Source organism: Rhinopithecus roxellana, chromosome 12 (genome assembly GCF_007565055.1).
Source record: "Rhinopithecus roxellana isolate Shanxi Qingling chromosome 12, ASM756505v1, whole genome shotgun sequence".
Classification (NCBI taxonomy): Eukaryota; Metazoa; Chordata; class Mammalia; order Primates; family Cercopithecidae; genus Rhinopithecus; species Rhinopithecus roxellana.
In genome coordinates, this window is record NC_044560.1 from 122775517 (window position 1) to 122793905 (window position 18389).

At 38.6% G+C, this 18389-nt stretch overlaps 1 protein-coding gene across 10 annotated transcripts in view; it reads left to right on the top strand.

Moving 5' to 3' along the window:
- Positions 1-18389, top strand: part of MAST2 (microtubule associated serine/threonine kinase 2) — a 257689-nt gene that overhangs the window by 127628 nt on the left and 111672 nt on the right. Inside the window, exons 1-2 of one of the 10 annotated variants that reach the window (XM_030912626.1) lie at positions 12355-12481; positions 16069-16263. The exons of 5 other annotated variants lie outside the window; for them this stretch is intronic. In XM_030912626.1, the coding sequence (XP_030768486.1) occupies positions 16109-16263 (155 nt within the window). In that variant the 5' untranslated portion in view covers positions 12355-12481; positions 16069-16108. Of the gene's footprint in view, positions 1-12354; positions 12647-16068; positions 16264-18389 lie in introns of those variants that run through there. 4 more of the 10 variants (XM_030912624.1, XM_030912625.1, XM_030912628.1 and 1 more) reach the window with 4 other exon arrangements.

Genomic DNA, 18389 nt, shown 5'->3' on the forward strand with positions numbered 1-18389 from the left:
CACGATAGTGATTCTTCCTATCCATGATCAAGGGATGTTTTTCCATTTGTTTGTGTTGTCTGTAATTTCTTTCATCAGTGTTCTTTAGCTCTCCTTGTAGAGGTTTTTCATCTTCTTGGTTAAATGTATTCCTAAGTATTTTAATTTGGTTGTGGCAACTGTAAATGGGATTGAGTTCTTGATTTGATTCTGAGCTTGAATGTTGGTGTATAGAAATGCAACTGATTTTGTGTATTAGTTTTATATCCTGAAACTTTATTAAAATTGTTTATGGGTCTAGGAATCATTTGGAGGAATGTTTAGGGTTTTTTAGGTATAGGATTATGTTATCAGTGAACTGATATAATTTGACTAACTCTGTTCCTATTTGGATGCTTTTTGTTTTTTTCTCTTGCCTAATTTCTCTGGCTACCACTTCCAGTACTATGTGGAATAGGAGTAGTGGGAGTGGACATCCTCGTGTTGTTTCGTTTCTTCGAGGGAATGTTTTCAGTTTTTGCCCATTTGGTATGATGCTGTTGGCTGTGAGTTTATCATATATGGTTGTTACTATTTTGAGGTGTCTTCATTCAATGCCTAATTTGTTGAAGGTTTTTAATCATGAGGTGATGTTGGATTTTATCAAATGCTTTTTCTGTGTCTGTTGACATGATCATATGCTTTTTGTTTTTTATTCTGTTTATGTGGTGAATCACATTTATTGATTTGTGCATGCTGAACCATCCTTGTGTCCCAGGCGTAAGACCACTTGATCATGATCCAGTTATCATCTTGGTGTGCTGCTGGGTTCAGTTTACTAGTATTTTGTTGAGGATTTTTACATTCATGTTCATCAGGGATATTGGCCTGTAGTTTTTTTGTTGTATCCTTGCTAGATTTTGGTATCAGGATGATATTGATTTAGTAGAATGAATTAGGGAAGAATCCCTCATACTTGATTTTTTTTTTTTTTAATTTTCAGTAAGATTGGTACAGTTCTTTGTACATCTGGTAGAACGTGGCTGTGAATCCTTCTGGTCCTGGCCTTTTTTTTTTTTTTTTTGGTTCATAGATTTTTTAATTACTGATTCAGTTTTATAGCTCATTATTGGTCTGTTCAGGATTTCCGTTTCTTCCTGGTTCATTCTTAGGAGTTTGTGTGTTTCGAGGAATTTATTCATTTCTTCTAGGTTTCTCTGGTTTATGCTCATAGAGATGTTATAGTAGTCTCCGAGGGGCTTTTGTGTTTCTTTGATATCAGTTGTAATGCCACTTTTGTCATTTCTGATTGTGCTTATTTAAATCTTCTCTTTTCTTGGTTAATCTATCCAGCGGTTTAACAGTTTTGTTTATCCTTTGAAATAACCCACTTTTTGTTTTGTTGCTCCTTTTGTCGTATTTTTGGTCTCAATATCATTTAGTTCTGCCATGATCTTTCTCATTTCCTTTCTTTTGCTAGATTTGGGTTTGGCTTGTTTTTGGTTCTCTAGTTGCTTGAGCTATGATGTTAGGTTGTTAATTTCAGATCTTTCTTTTTGATGTTAGGCATTTAGTGCTACAAATTTTTGTCTTTTTTCTTTTTGGAGACAAGAGTCTCACTCTGTCACCCAGGCTGGATGCACTGATGTGATCTCAGCTTACTGCAACCTCTGCCTCCCAGGTTCAAGCGATTCTCCTGCCTCAGTCAGCTTCTTGAGTAGCTGGGGTTACAGACACGCACTGCCACGCCTGGCTAATTTTTGTATTTTTAGTAGAGACAGGGTTTTACCATGTTGCCCAGGCTGGTCTCAAACTCCTGAGCTCAGGTGATCCACCCGCCTTTGCCTCCGAAAGTGCTGGGGTTACAGGTATGAGCCACTGTGCCTGGCCTAAACTTTAGTCTTAACACTGCTTTTGTTGTATTCTAGAGGTTTTGGTGTGTTGTGTCTCTATTTTCATTTATTTCAAAATTTTTTTTTGATTTCTGCCTTAATCTCATTATTTAAAGTCATTCAGGAGCAAATTGTTTAGTTTCATATGTACTTGTGTGATTTTGAGAGTTCCTGTTGGTATTGGTTTCTAATTTTATTCCATGAGGTCTGAGAAGATGGTTGATATGATTTTGGTTTTTGAAAAATTTATTGAGACTAGCTTTATGACCGAGCATGTGGTCAATTTTAGAGAATGTTCTGTGTGCAGGTGAGAATGAGTTTAGAAGTGGATTCTTCCTGAAGCGAGTCTCCATATGAGAACATAGCCCAGGTGACACCTTGCTTGCAGCTCTAAGAGACCGTAAGCAAGGACCCAGCTAAGCTGTGCTTGAATTCCTGAATCAGAAACTGTGAGATAATAGATCTGTATTGTTTTAAGTGGTTAAGTTTTTGCTAATTTGTTATGCAATAGAAAACTAATAACATTGTGAAAGCCCACTTTTCCCATTTTCTTGCTTACTTATTTGCTTATTTATTTGTTTAGACAGGGTCTCAGTTGGCTAAGCTGGAGTACAGTGGCACTATCATAGTTCACTGCAATCTTAAACTCCTGGTCTCAAGTGATCCTCCCACCTCAGCCTCCCTAGTAGCTGGGACTGTAGGTGTGCACCACCACACCCAGCTAATTTTTAATTTTTTTTTTTTTTTTTTTTTGAGACAAAGTCTTGCTCTTGTCCCGCAGGCTGGAGTGTGAGGGTGAGATCTCAGCTCACTGCAACCTCTGCCTCCTGGGTTCAAGCGATTCTCCTGCCTCAGCCCCCTGAGTAGCTGGGATTACAGGCGCCTGCCACCATGCCCGGTTAATTTTTGTATTATTAGTAGAGATGTGGTTTTACTATGTTGGCCAGGCTGGTCTAGAACTCCTGACTTTAGGTGATCCACCCGCCTCGGCCTCCCAAAGTGCTGGGATTACAGGCGTGAGCCACTGCACCCGGCCTTAAATTTTTTTTTTAGGCAGGGTCTGGCCATGTTGCCCAGGCTGGGGTGCGTTGGTGCAGTCACAGCTCACTGCAGTCTTGAACTGGGCTCAAGCAGTACTCCTACCTCAGTCCCCCAAGTAGCTGGGACTATAGACACATGCCACCACACCCAGCTAATTTTTGTATTTTTTGTAGAGATGGGATTTTGCCATATTACCCAGGCTGGTCTCAAACTCCTGAGTTCAAGTGATCCACCTTGGCCTCCCAGAGTGCTAGGTTACAGGCATGAGCCACTGTGCCCAATCCAGACTGTCATTTTCTTGCTTTTAATTTTTGTGTATTTTATTGCAGTGTGACTTTTTTTTTGAGAGAGAGGCCTTGCTCTGTTACCCAGGCTGGAGTGTAGTGGTGTGATCATGGCTCACTGCAACCTCAACCTCCCGGGTTCAGGTGATTCCCCCACCTTAGACTCTCGAGTAGCTGGGACCACAGGGACATGCCATCATGCCTGGCTAATTTTTTTAAAACTTTTTTATAAATATGGGATCTCCCTATGTTGCTCATCTTGGTCTCAAACTCCTGAGCTCAAGTGATCCTCCTGCCTCGGCCTCCCAAAGTGCTGGGATTGTGGGCGTGAGCCAACACACCTGGTCACAAAGTTACTTTTGTTGTAGTATCTGGTACATGAAAACTCTTTTGACTAAAATATGTTTAATCTTTTTTTTCTTTATTTTTTTATTTTTTTTATAATAAAAAAAGGCATTCTGGCCTATTGCCCAGGCCGGAATGCAGTGGCGCCATCTCGGCTCACTGCAAGCTCCGGCTCCCAGGTTCAAGTGTTCAGGTGATTCCCTTGCCTCAGTATCCCGAGTAGCTGGGACTACAGGCATGCACCGCCACACCTGGCTAATTTTTTTGTATTTTTAGTAGAAACTGGGTTTCACCATGTTTGTCAGGCTGGTCTCGAACTCCTGACTTCAAATGATCTGCCCGCCTTGGTCTCCCAAAGGCTGGGATTACAGGCATGTTTAATCTTTTAAAAAATGAAAGAGCCGGCCTGGCGTGGTGGCTAATGCCTGTAATCCCAGCACTTTGGGAGGCCGAGGAGGGCGGATCACGAGGTCAGGAGATCGAGACCATCCTGGCTAATAGGGTGAAACCCCGTCTCCTAAAAATACAAAAAATTAGCTGGGCATGGTGGCTGGCGCCTGTAGTCCCAGCTACTCCGGAGGCTGAGGCAGGAGAATGGTGTGAACTCGGGAGGCAGAGCTTGCAAGCAGTGAGCCGAGATTGCGCCACTGCACTCCAGCCTGGGCGACAGAGCACGACCCTGTCTCAAAAAAAAAAAAAGAAGAGCCAAACTTAGATTTCAGATACTACCCCAACCCCCATCAAATGGTAGCTGGTAAGTGTATGTTTAAGTTTGTAAAAAATTGCCACATAATTTTCCAAAATGTTTATACTGTTGTACTTTCCTACTAGGGATGTCGAGGGTTCCACTTGGCCCATTTCCACATCAAAACTTGTTATGGTCAGATTTGAGCCATTTTATTGAGTGTACACTGGTATATCATTGTGGTTTTGACTTACATTTCCCGGATGAATAATGATGTTGAATATGTTTTTCATGTCCTTATTTGCCATTTGTGAATCTTTTGTGAAATGTGTTCAGATATTTTGCTTATTTTGAAAAAATGAATAAAAAAATTATTGAGTTGTACAAGTTGTTTATATATTTCAGATGCAGACATTTCATCAGATATATATAGTCATGCAATACTCTGCAATGTTTTGGTCAACAACAGACTGCATAGACACTGATGGTCCCATAACATTATAAAGGAGCTGAAAAATTCTAGTCCCCTAGTGACATCTTGATGATCCTGACCCTGTGTACACCTAGGCTAAAGTGCGTGTTTGCGTCTTTATTTTGGACAAAAACGTTTAAAAAGAAATAATAAATTTAAAATGTAAAAATAAAAAACAGCTTATAAACTACAGATATAGAGGACAAAAATATTTTTGTACAGCAGTACAATATGTGTTTTAAGAATAAAGTTAAAAATTAAAGAGTTTAAGGTAAAAATGTTACAGTAAGCTAAGATTAATTTATTGTTAAAGAAAACAAATAATGTAGCCTAAGTGTACAATGCTTGATGTTATTATTATATAATGTTATATATATTATTATTATATAATTATATGATTATATAATGTTATTTTATATATTATTATATAATATATAATTATATAAATATATAGTTATATAATTTTTAATATTATAATTGTATTATATAACTATATACTTATTGTATGTTTATATAATGTTATTGTGCAGTGTTAAATAGTGTAGCCTAAGTGTACAATGTTTTATAAAGTCTACAGTAATAGACAGTAATGTCCTAGACCTTTACATTTACTCACCACTCACTTACCCAGAGCAAGTTCTAGTCATGCAAACCCCGCTCATAGTAAGTGGCCTATACAAGTGTACCATTTCTATCTTTTACATGTATTTTTACTGTACCTTTTTTATGTTTAAATGCACACTTACCATTGTGTTACAGTTGCTTACAGTATTCAATGCAGTAACATGCTATACAGGTTTGCAGTCTGGAAGCAACCTATAGGCTGTACAATACCATATAGCCTATGTGTGTGGTAGGCTATACCATCTAGGTTCATGTAAGTATACTCCATGACATTCACATAATGATGAAATCACCTGACAATGCATTTCCCAGAAGGTATCTCTGTTGTTAAGCGATGCATGACTGTATATATTGTGACTTATTTTTCTCCAGCTTGCCTTTTCCTTTTTGGAAGGATGTCTTTCAAAGAGCAGAAGGTCTTAATTTTGATGTTCTTTACTTTGTGAGTTTTTTTAGTTAGTACTCACTCATATTCTGTCTAAGAAATCTGTGCCCATCCCAAGATCATGAAGATTTTCTCCAATGTTTTCTTCTAGAAGTTTGTAATTTTAGCTTTTCTGCTTGAATCTTAACTCCTTTTGAATTAGTTTCTTTAAAGTCTTAAAAATTGTGGCAAGGTACGTATAACAAAATTTGCCATTTTAACTTTTTTTTGAGACAGAGTCTCGCTGTCATCACCCAGGCTGGAGTGCAGTGGCGCGATCTCGGCTTACTGCAGCCTCTGCCTCCTGAGTTCAAGCGATTTTCGTGCCTCAGCCTCCAGCCTTTTAACCATTTTTAAGTATACAATGTAATGACATTAAGTATATTCACAGTGTCATGCAACTGTTGTCACCATCTATTTCTAAAACTTTTCCATGGTCCCAGGTAGAAACTCTGTGCCCATTAAGCAGTAACATCCTTCTTCCCTTCCCCCAGGCCTTGGCAGTCTCTGTTCTACTTTCTTTCTCTATGCATTTGCCTCTTCTAAACGCTTCATATCAATGGAATCATATAGTATTGTTCATACAGTATTGTTCATTTGTGTCTGGCTTATATCACTTAGCATAATGCACATCTATATTAAAGTCAGTTTTGGTAAGTTATTTTTTGAACTTTTTGTCTATTTTAAATAGGTTATAGAACTTATTGGCATAAATTGTTCCTGCTATTCTCTTATTATTCTTTTACTGTGTTTAGATTGGTTGTGATAACTCATCTTTTATTCCTGATATTGATGACTTACGTTTTCTTTCCTTTTCTTCTTGATGTCTATTACTAGGGTTTTATTAATATTTTCAAAGAACCAATTTTTGGTTTTGTTAATTTTTTTCTATTTTCTGTTACTAATTTCTGCTTTCTTTATTATATTTTGAATTTAATTTACTGTTTTAAGTTTTTAAAAATTTTTTTTATTATACTTTAAGTTCTGGGATACATGTACAGAATATGCAGGTTTGTTACATAGGTATACACATGTCATGGTGATTTGCTGTACCCATCAACCCATAATCTACTTTAGGTATTTCTCCTAATGCTGTCCCTCCCTGGACTTTTTAATGTTTTTAATGCAGAAGTATGGATTAGTGATTTCAGGTCTTCCTTTTTCGATATAAGCATTTAAAGCAATATATGTGCCTCTAAGCACTCGTTTAACTGTATTCTATAATTTGGTATGTGTGTCTTTATTATAGTGTAATTCAAAATATTTTCTGATTTTCTTTGTCATTTCATCTTTGACCAATAGACTATTTAGAAATATGTGGTTTCGGGGAGGGGGGAGGGATTGCATTGGGAGTTATACCTGATGTAAATGACAAGTTGATGGGTGCTGACGAGTTGATGGGTGCAGCACACCAACATGGCACAAGTATACATATGTAACAAACCTGCACGTTATGCACATGTACCCTAGAACTTAAAGTATAATAAAAAAAAATAAAATAAAATAAAATTAAAAAACAAATAAATACAAGATTATTGTTTCTTATAAAAAAAAAAGAAATATGTGGTTTCGTTTCCAAATATTGGAGGATTTTATATCTTATTGTAGTTGATTTCTAATTTAATTCTGTTGTGGTTAGGCAGCATAATTTATGGAATTTCAATAGTCTGAAATTTCTTGAGACTTTTTTTTATGGCCTAGCATGTGGTCTTTCTTGACGAATGTGCAGTGTCTGCTTGATTAGCTTCCCTAAACTCTACCCCGTGCCTCCTCAGCTTAGTGGAACTACTGTGCTCTGCTTGAATGCTAGCTGTCTGTGCCATTGTAAGAAAATTGCTCCTAGGCAACTGAGGAGGGAGCAGCCTGACTTTTGAGTTTCCCTTCTTTCTGGGTTTTCATTCTTACATGTTTCCTGGTGCCTGAAAACTATTACATCGTATATTTTGTCTGTTCTTAAGTGATTTGTAGTAGAATGGCTAGTTCTGTTTCAGTAATGTCATAGTTACAGGTGGAAGTTTGCCAGTCTTTAGGTCCCTGCCTAAAATCGAAAGTTTTTTTCTTTAATTCTCACTGAAGATGAAGTCTGTACTTTTTATACCATATGTAAAGCTATGAAATTCTCATTTATTTCTACTTTCTCTTTTCTTATTTAGGTAACTCGACAGTGTATAAAGTTTGTTGTTTAACATGACTTTTGTCCCTGTTATAATCTATAGAACTGAATAATATTTACTTAAAAAAAGTTAAGTATCTTTTTCTCACTTTATTACCAGTTAAATAAATAATTTCATTTAAGGCTTTATCATAGCCAGTGCCTTTTAAAAATCTATCTTATATGTGCAGTCATTTTAGCATTACTTTTCAAATCATTTATGTTAAACCTATAAGTTTTCCATTGTTTTCTGTGACTATTTTTAAACCATTGGGGGAGAGGGGAATCTGGCTAAATATTGTATAGATAATATTACTCTCTTAATAACAATCACACCATCATTCTATGTTGGTATTTACTTGTCTTTTTTTTTTTTTTTTCCTTCTTTTTGGAGACAGCGTCTGTCGCCAGGCTGGAGTGCAGTGGCGTGATCAATTCACTGCAACCTCCCCCTCCTGGGTTCAAGTGATTCTTCTACCTCAGCCTGCCAAGTAGCTAGGACTACAGGCGTGTGCCACTACACCCAGCTAATTTTTATAATTTTAGTAGGGATGGGGGTTCACCATGTTGGCCAGGATGGTCTCGATCTCTTGACCTCATGATCTGCCCGCCTTGGCCTCCCATAGTGCTGGGATTACAGGCATGAGCTACCCCACCCAGCCCTTTCTTTTCTTTTTTGAAGACAGTCTCACTCTGTTGCCCAGGCTGGAGTGCAGTGGTGCCATCTCGGCTCCCTGCAACCTCCGCCTCCCAGGTTCAAGCAATTCTCCTGCCTCAGCCTCCCAAGTAGCTGGGATTATAGGTGCACACCACAACGCCCTGCTAATTTTTGTATTTTTAGTAGAGACAGGGTTTCACCATTTTAGCCAGGCTGGTCTCGAATTCCTGGGCTTAAGAGATCTGCCTGCCTCAGCCTCCCAAAGTCCTGGGATTACAGGCGTGAGCCACCATGCCCGGCTACTTGTCTTTTTTGAATACTCTGGTTTATTTTCTGTTTTCAATCTTCAGTGATAGTAATTGTGTACGTACTTTTTGTATGCAATTTTTTTCCCCAAATTTAAGCAGACTAGCTTATTTGTAGATTTTCTCTTTTTCCTCCTCTGAGCTCCACTTTCTTATTTTTCTGGGTATGTTGGGATCACAGCTTGTACTCATTTTCAGTGATCCGTAGGCTTTAAAAATAAGACGTCATTATATTCACAGAGTACAAAGTTTGAATATATTCTCATCAAAAATATAAAGTGTAAAAAATGGAAATTTTTTATTATTTTAAGTTATTTCTCTTTTAAATATTCAAAATTAAGCTGAATTAAAAATTGTTGTAAGTACATATTTTTATAAAAATAAATTGTAATTCTGGCATTAATTGTTCAACCATTAATCAGTGTAATAAATTGGTTCCTTGCCTTATATGTGTCATTTCTAGACCAGCATATAAATACATTTACTAGTAATATGAATTCCTTAATTCTGCAAAATGTTCCTCAGTTGCTGTGTGATGCTGCTAGGAATGGTGAGCTAACTTTTATGAGTACCTTCAGAACCGTGAATTGGAACAGGAAGAAATCAAATAAATGGATGTTTGACTCTGTTAGGAGACAATACTTTCTTAAGAAAGGTTATCTATGATATTCATGTTATTTGACAGGAAGGATATAACAGTTAATTTGTCTTGTCTTTTATTTCTAACACCCTGTGCTGCTTAGATACTCCATAATCTCAGGCAGAGTTCTCTTGAAGTTTGCAGTTTCACAACCCATAAATGGCATTCTGACATAGTTGCCTCTTTTTTAAAGGACGTGGGAAGAAATATGTGGACAGAGGTTTTCCTGTGGTCTGAACTGTACAATTTACAAGAATGGATTTTTAGGGTTCCAGTTTGCCAGTGCAGAATCTTGTGACAGAGGAAACCCCATTTCTTTAATGAATTTGTTTTTTGTGTTTGTGTTATTTTGCAGGATCTCTAAAGTAAGAAGCCCATAGCAGAGGCCTTTCTTCCCTGGCTCTACAGTCAATAAATAAATGTATGAATAAATAAGAGAAGGCAGATGTTTCTTTTGCCATACTGCAAATTATTGAGCCCTGTCACCAGTCCCAGGGAAATGTTAGGCCTTCCTAGTCCTGGCAAAGCCACAGGAATATTAGTACAAATGGATTCTAATGCCACTAAAGAAAGTACTCTGTGTGGTGATGTGTTACCTGGAGGTAAAAATAATATCTTCTTTGGTCAGATAAAGGATGTAAAATATGGCTTTCATTTTCTAAAAAGCAAACAAATATTTTCTCACTTTAACTTTGTTTAAGGAGCTCCATGCTGTCTCTCCTCCACCCAAGGAGTACTGCTCTGCAATAGTACTGCTCTTCAGAGCAGGCTAGAAAGAAATCCATTTGCTGCTGTTGTCATAGTTTTCTACTGAAAGGTAAAGCACAGTGATTTATAGCATTGGAAACTAGAGTTAGACTGCTTCAGTTTACCAACTTGGCTGAAGACAGGAACACTTCTGGCTAGTATAATTCATATATAGGCACCAACATATTGAGGAAATGCTACTTTCCTACTTACCACTGGTATGATCTTAACCTCTCTGTCTTTAAAAAATAATACTAATTAAAAAAAAAAATAATGGAATAATAGTACATATATCATATGGCTATGATGAGTACTACATGAATATTAATGTGTAAAATGCTTAGAATAGAACCTAATAAATAGTTAAGCACTTAATAAATGTTGGCTGCTGTTATGTCATTATTATTATTGTTATTATTATTATTATTATCATGTAGCCTGGTCTTGGGTATTAGAGAATTGCAGAATATTGAGTAGAAACTTAGGGTTCAGCCATAACTGCAAGCCTTAGCTGGGGACGGGAGGATCGATCAAGGTTGGGGCTTTTGGCAACTGACCCTGATATTATCACAAGGCTTTCCAAAGTGGGAGCCGGTACTTGTTGAGAGCTGCTAGATTTCTGAGGTGTTCTAGTTATCTTTAGGACCTGCTGCTGAACTGGGGATTCTGAAAAAAGAGGGTGCTGAGAGGGGTGAATAATTGGACTAATACATGGAGAGGAAAAGTGAGGGCCTATAGCTACTAGGTGGGTGAGTTTGCTTGGGTAATTAGAACAGTGGCTTTCAGACTTTTTAGACTTGACCTCAATAACAAATAGTGTTTACATTATGACCCATCACATATGTTCGCATTTGTGTATTTGTATGTATTTCAGTAATGGATGTCATAAACACACATTTCACAACAGTGCTTACCCTACGGTATGCGAAGGACTCTGATATTTTCTTTTCTATTCTATTTCATTTGTATATGTACTTTTTGTGTGCAGGTAGTTTCCCTTTTTAAAAAATGTTGATCCTGACTTCCTAAATTGATATAATGTCTTACTAAAGAGGTGTGACCCGCATTTGAAAAAGCACTAGTTTGCCTATGAATTAGTCCTTTGAACATTACCCTAGAAAAAACAGTTTGACATACTTTGTCATCTAGGTGAATGAGAGAAGCCCATCAGAGTTGGCAGAGCCTCTGAAGCTGGGGACAAGACTTGCTTCTCTTTGGCTCTCTTAGCTGCCAGGGTTTAGCTCCACAGTTTACTTGATCACTTGGTTTTCTTGAGTCTAGGTTCTTTTTCTCAGATGGCTTCCTATTTGTTGAGACTAATCTCTTCCTTTAGACTGGGAGATTGCTCCAAGAGGGCAAGAATTACAGTAATAGCTAACACTTCCATAGTGCTTTCTCTGTGCTAGGCACTTTGCTGTTTACATATATTAATCCTCACCACAGCCTATATATTAGGTACCTTAATGATCTTCATTTTACAGGTGGGGAAACTAAAGCATACAGAAATATGCTTAGCTTACCCTTCAATAGAGGTCTTCTGCAACTTACCTTAAATATTAATGGATGAAATTAAGTTAGTTTCTGGGCTTATTAACTTTCCTTATGGCTTTTCTTACCACAAGTATATTCAAATGATTAGCGAGTAATAGAAATTGAATAAAAAATGGCACTGAACTTTGTCTGAAGGAATACAGTTTAGTTAAATTGGTCAAATTCAGCATTTGAATAATGACTGTGCTTTGAGCCCTAACATTAAAGCCCTGTAGTCTTCCTTCAGGCTTGGGTTTGAGAATGAATAATGTTGCAGAAACACCCACATAGTCTTAGCTCATTATTTTACCAGTTTGAGATCCTTGATCTTTCTTCCAGTCCCTTGCCCACTGCAACAGCTGTTTAGTTTGGCCCATGCCTTCTGGGTTAATAGTATTTCTGACACAGTGTGAGTTTTCATGTTGCTATGTATAATTTCTGCCAGAGTCTTGACTGCTGCCAGGCCTCAGGGTTGGAGGTTGCAACTGATTTGTGGGGGAGGGTGCTTGTCACTGACGCAGGAACAAGGTGCTTTCTGTACCTCTGATTTGTTGCTGGCTGAGTGTGAATGATGTCAGGCAGATCAGAGGACAGCTGATTCATTTGGGATCTGGAACTTGCCACTGTCCCACCGCTGCCTCCTGGGCTCTTAGGTCTTTTGTGAGGGGAGGGGAGGGGTGTTCTGAAGATCATGTTTTTGGAGAAAAGTACTTTAATTTTTGCCGTAAGTTTGGGAAGCTTTTATAATTTCCTTTGGCTGACAGAGCTGCATACCCCTTGTGTGAGAGAACTTCCTACCAAGACTCCAGTGTGAGGGCAAAACTTGAGTAGCCAGGAGAATGATGAAACGGAGGCGAGAGAGACTGGGAGCACCGTGTCTGCGGATTCAGTAAGGAGGCTGGGGTCTCTATGGAAACTGGCAGATGTCAGGGAAAAAAACTAATGCCAACTAACACAGCTTCGTTTATTTGGATGAAGACTGTTTTGGAGATGCCTGTCAGGAAGAGGGCTGAGCTGGCTTGATTAATTCAAGGTCAAAACAGTGGTCCTTGGCAGGGGCATATGAGGTTTCCAATTCCAGAAACTGAGTTAGATGTCATTTTAGGGGTTCCTGAATACTTGGGGAACTGAGTAAAAAAATGAAGACAATTATTTTCTTGCCTTGAAAGCAAATGTTTATTTAAAGTTAGTGTCAAAGCTGCATATACAAGCCCCATAAATGTGAGAAACCAATGGAAACAAAAAGTACCTCCTCCTTTGACTAGAGAAGATATTTCTTCCCATGGCCTGTCAGCTCAGGAACTCAGATCTGCCCTTGCAGATTCAAGCATGGGTCCTTTAGGGTGTGACCTGAATTTTATTTCTATATTGGCCAATATAGAAATAAACTTTATTAGGTGAGAATATCAAAGCTGGGAGTGGAAGAAGGCTTCCTCTTCAGGGTGGCTTTTCCAAGAGCAGCTCAGGCTTATTTAATGAAGAAGTGCCAAGTGAATTCATCAGTATATTAGAGAACCAGTGAAAGAAGAGACCTAGAATCCATTTCACCTCAATTATCTGTCTTGAACTGCCTTTGTTTAACTCACAGGGTGAAGGGAGTGTACTTCAGATTTTCTTCCTGAGTCAAACTGCTTGCCCCAAGACAGACAGGTTTCTGTAGTGGGATTCTTTTGTGATGTTGCCCTTCAGTGTCCGTGGATGCTTATTGATTGAATTAATGATTCTATTAGACCTTGAGAAACAGGATGTGTTTGAAGTGTATAGTTGGAGTATTGACACACTTTAAAAAAAAAACCTTTTATTCTCATAGTGACACAAAAGTAAAAGACCATTTAAAAACAGACTTCATCAACTAATGTGTTATTTAAAGTAAAGGTCACTTGTTAACAAAATTAAAAATTTTTAAATGGAGTTTGTAGTTTAAGAAAACTTAAATGGTCAAAAATCATGGTTCTGTTTTTGCTTTTGAGAGTATCTTACTTTATGGCCCTGGTGGGAGTGCAGTGGTGCTGTCACAGCTCACTAAACCTTGACCTCCTGGGCCCAAGGGATCCTTCCACCTCAGCAGCTGGGACTACAGGCATGCACCACCAAACCTGGCTAATTTTGTAATTTTTTTTTATAGAAATAAGGTCTCTTTATGTTGCTCAGGCTAGTCTGGAACTCCTGAGCTCAAGTGATCCTCTTGCCTCAGCCTCTTAAAAGTGCTGAGATTACCATACCTGGCAAATCATGCTTTTCAAATGTTGGTACACTGCTGTTGGTAATCATTGAATCTGTTTTATTGACTTTGAGTTAGAAAAATACCCCCTGAGGAGCTAATAAGTAGTTTGTATATCACCTTTTCCTTTTTCAAACAATCTTTTTTAGACTCTAGACGCATTGTATAACCAGTTTGCAGGGTAGTAATTAGGGACAAAAAGAAAATAAAATTTGCTGGCCTGGTGTGGTGGATCATGCCTGTAATCCCAGCACTTTGGGAGGCCGAGGAGGGCGGATCACGAGGTCAGGAGATTGAGACCATCCTGGCTAACACGGTGAAGCCCTGTCTCTACTAAAAATACAAAAAATTAGCTGGGCGCGGTGGCGGGCGCCTGTAGTCCCAGCTACTCAGGAGGCTGAGGCAGGAGAATGGCGTGAACCCGGGAGGCGGAGCTTGCAGTGAGCCGAGATCACACCACGGTACTCCCGCCTGGGCAACAGAGGGAGACTCCATCTCAAAAAAAAAGAAATGAAATTTGGCTTTCATAGATTTTTATAATTTCAATTACATATTGAACAAAATGGCTAAACTTCATTTTATGTGATGAGACTTAAGGCTTCAAAATTTTGTATAAGCATATTATTCAGGTTAACAAGTAAGTACTGTCTAATGTTCTAATTGGTTCTAACTTATATATGAAGGAGCTTAACTTTGAAATAGTTCTTTGGAAGAGTGAAAATTCTTTTTGAAAAGGAGAAATTAACTTAAAATTAACATTTTTACTTCTTTTAACTTTAAAAAAAATGTTGAGTTTGTAGAAATGGGGGCATAACTGTAATTTTAAATAGCTGTTTGCCCTCCTATATTCTATCCTGTTATGACCCCATATTGTGTATCCACCTGAGAAGTAAACTGAAGACCACTAGAGTGATAGTGACTAGGAAAGTGAAGATTTCCTTTGAATGTCACTGTGTCCATATTATAAACAGTCAGAAATAACAGTACAAGAAACTAATAATGTTATCATTTTGAAGTAGATCAGGTACTTATGTGATACTTAAGTAATTTTTTTACCTTGGAAATTAAATATGGCGTGTTTACAGAAAGCCATGCCAATAAGGTAGCAAATTAAATATTGTGAATATTATTTTTATTATTTTTATCATGTGTAATTTCTACTAATGGTAGCAAATTAGAAAGCTGTATTTATCACCTGTTTTCAATCTAAAGATCTTATTTAATAATCTTCAATAGGACTTAACATGTCAAAATGGCTAGATTGTTTTTATGGGAAAAAATAACCTGGGAATCTAAAATTTAAGTGGAAGCAAAATACATAGTTAACTGACATTATCTGATACATTCATTAGAGAAAAGTTAGCTAAACAAATTCGTATTATTGTAGATATAATCAATAATGTATAAACTATTCAGAATGTTTTACTCTTAGGGACATACACATTTCTCTAGGAAGTTTTAGTCATTGAACATTAAATATTAACTGTTGCCTGCTAATTGATGAGTTGTAGTAAATTTGCAATGTTTGGTTTGCCCAGAAACCAATTCTAAATTGGCTGGGTGCAGTGGCTTACATCTGTAATCTCAGCACTTTTGAGAGGCTTAGGTGGGTGGATCACTCGAAGTCAGGAGTTTGAGACCAGACTGACCAACATGATGAAACTCTGTACTAAAAATACAAAATTAACTGGGTGTGGTGGTGCATGTCTGTAATCCCAGCTACTTGGGAGGCTGAGGCAGGAGAATCACTTGAACCCAGGAGGTGGAGATTGCAGTGAGCCAAGATCGTGCCATTGCACTCCAGCCTGGGCAACAAGAGCAAAACTCCGTCTCAAAAAATAAAAATAAAAATAAATAACAAATATGTTGAGTAGCCAAATCTTAAATATTGTATTTTAATTTTATGGATTAAGTTTTTGTCTCTGTTGTCATCCTATACCAACATTGGTACTAAAGTATGATATTGGAGAATGATTTTTGACCACTTTTCTTGAACTTTTTGCCTAAACCAAGCCACTTTGAATATGTTTCTTTTTGGTTGAAAAGTTAATCACTGACCTTGTTTTTTTCCTGTTGTGGTACCTTGTCAGAATCTCTACCCTTTGCCGAGGAGCTGAAGTAAACCAGCACATGTTTTCACCCACATCTGCTCCAGCCCTCTTCCTCACTAAAGTCCCATTTAGTGCTGATTGTGCTTTGGCTACTTCTCCTCTTGCCTTTTTCCTGAACCCACGAGCCCACAGCAGTCCTGGCACTCCTTGTTCCAGCCGCCCACTGCCGTGGAGGTAAGGAAACTTGCTGTGAATCTGGGCCTTGACAATTGCTTCTGGCCAAATGTTGAAACCCATACCTTACTCCTTAATGGGGAGAAATGGAGTAAGAGTCTTGGTTCTGTCACGGAGAGGAGTGAAATAAATATCACAGATTTCTGTTGTATTGAAAATGTCAGAAGAAAGGAGGGTAGGTTATCAGTACTTGGATTTTTGAGGCTGTTATAAATTGTGTGGCCATCCTGACCATTGGACAACCTTGTGAACTATGACCTGTGACCACCCCATAGTGTGGCAGAGTGCTAGAACTCTTTGGAGGTTCAAAAGTTCAAACCTCACATTTTACACGATGGGAAAATTTGTGTCCACAAGTTAAATGGTTTGTTCAGGTTGAGGAAAATAGACCTTCTCCCCTTTCTTTCTGCCTTCCTTTTCTTATATTCAACATTATTTGATTATATGCTATCTGCTAGGACACTGTTTTAGGCATGGGAAGTAAAGCAGTGAACATAAAGCAATAAAATCCCTGTCCTCAGGGAGCTTAGATTCTAGTGGAGAAAGACAAGTTAATGAGTAAATATATAACATAATGGATAGACATGGTGCTTCTGAGAAAAATAAAGTAGGATAAGAGAATGTAGAGGCCAGGGCTTGACATTTTATGTAAGGTGGTCAGGGAGGTCCTCAGTGGTAAGTTGACATATGAGAAAAGACCTGAAGGAAGTCATGGAGCCTGAATGGATCTGGAAGAAAAGTGTTCCAGGCAGAGGCAACATGAAGTGCCAGGGGCCTAATCTAGGAGCTTGCTCCATGTATTCCTTGTGCAACAGAGTCCAGTGATGCTGGTACAGAATGAGTTGGGTGATGAGTGTTGGGAAGTGAGGCCTGAAGTATAGTGGGCAGCCAGATTAAACAATTTTGAGGCTTTTTGAGATGGAGTTTCGCTCTTGTTGCCCAGGCTGGAGTGCAATGGCACGATCTCGGTTCACTGCAACCTCCACCTCCCAGATTTAAGTGATTCTTCTGCCTCAGCCTCCGGAGTAGCTGGGATTACAGGTGGCTGCCCCCACTCCCAGCTAATGTTTGTATTTTTAGTAGAGACAGGGTTTTACCACGTTGACCAGGCTGATCTCAAACTCCTGACCTCAAGTGATCCACCCGCCTCGGCCTCCCAAAGCACTGGGATTACAGGTGTGAGCCACCACACCCCACCAGGACTTTTGTTTTTATGCTGGGTGAGATGAGTAGCCACTGGAAGGTTTAAATAAGAATGTCATGATCTGACGTACATCAAAAGATCACTCTGGGCTGGGCGCAGTGGCTTACACCTATAATCCCAGCAGTTTGGAAGGCCGAGGCAGGCGGATTGCTTGAGTTCAAGACCACTCACGAGTTCGAGACCAGCCTGGGCAACATGATGAAACCCCGTCTCTACAAGAAATGCAAAAATTAGCTGGGCATGGTGGCACATGCCTGTAGTCCCCGCTACTCGGGCGGCTGAGGTGGGAGGATGTCTTGAACCTGGGAGGTGGAGGTTGCAGTAAGCTGAGATCACACCACTGCATTCCAGCCTTGGAGCAAAACCTTGTCAAAAAAAACAAAAACAAACAAACAAAAAAAAGCAAACAAAAAAACCCACTCTGGTTATAGTTAGAAGGCCACCAGGTAAGAGACAATGGTTATTTGAACCCATGGTGATTGAGATGATAAGAAGTGGTCAGATTTGGGGATGTATTTTAAAGGTGGAATTGATAGAGGAGGAAGAGATATCCAAGGATTGAGCCCTGGGGCAAGTTTTAGAGGTTGGGGCGATAGTGAGGAATTAGACTAAAATGAATTAGCTATTCATTCAAGAGCAAGGACCAGGAGAAGTATCTTAGAAGCCAATTGAAAAAAAAATGTTAAAAAAGGAAAGTGTGACTGATCAGTAGTTATTTGTTAAGCTTTTTGTTAGAGAATAGTAACCTGAAAAACTAAAAGTTTAAGTGAAGCACGATGTATCACGCAGACTTAAGTGACATTATTTGATACAGGAGCTTAAATTCCACAGGCAGTTTGGGACAGTGATAGACTGCCATAGGACAATGTTAGAGGCTAACTTCTCTCAGAAGGCATCTCTTCTAGATGTACTAGCGCTTGGC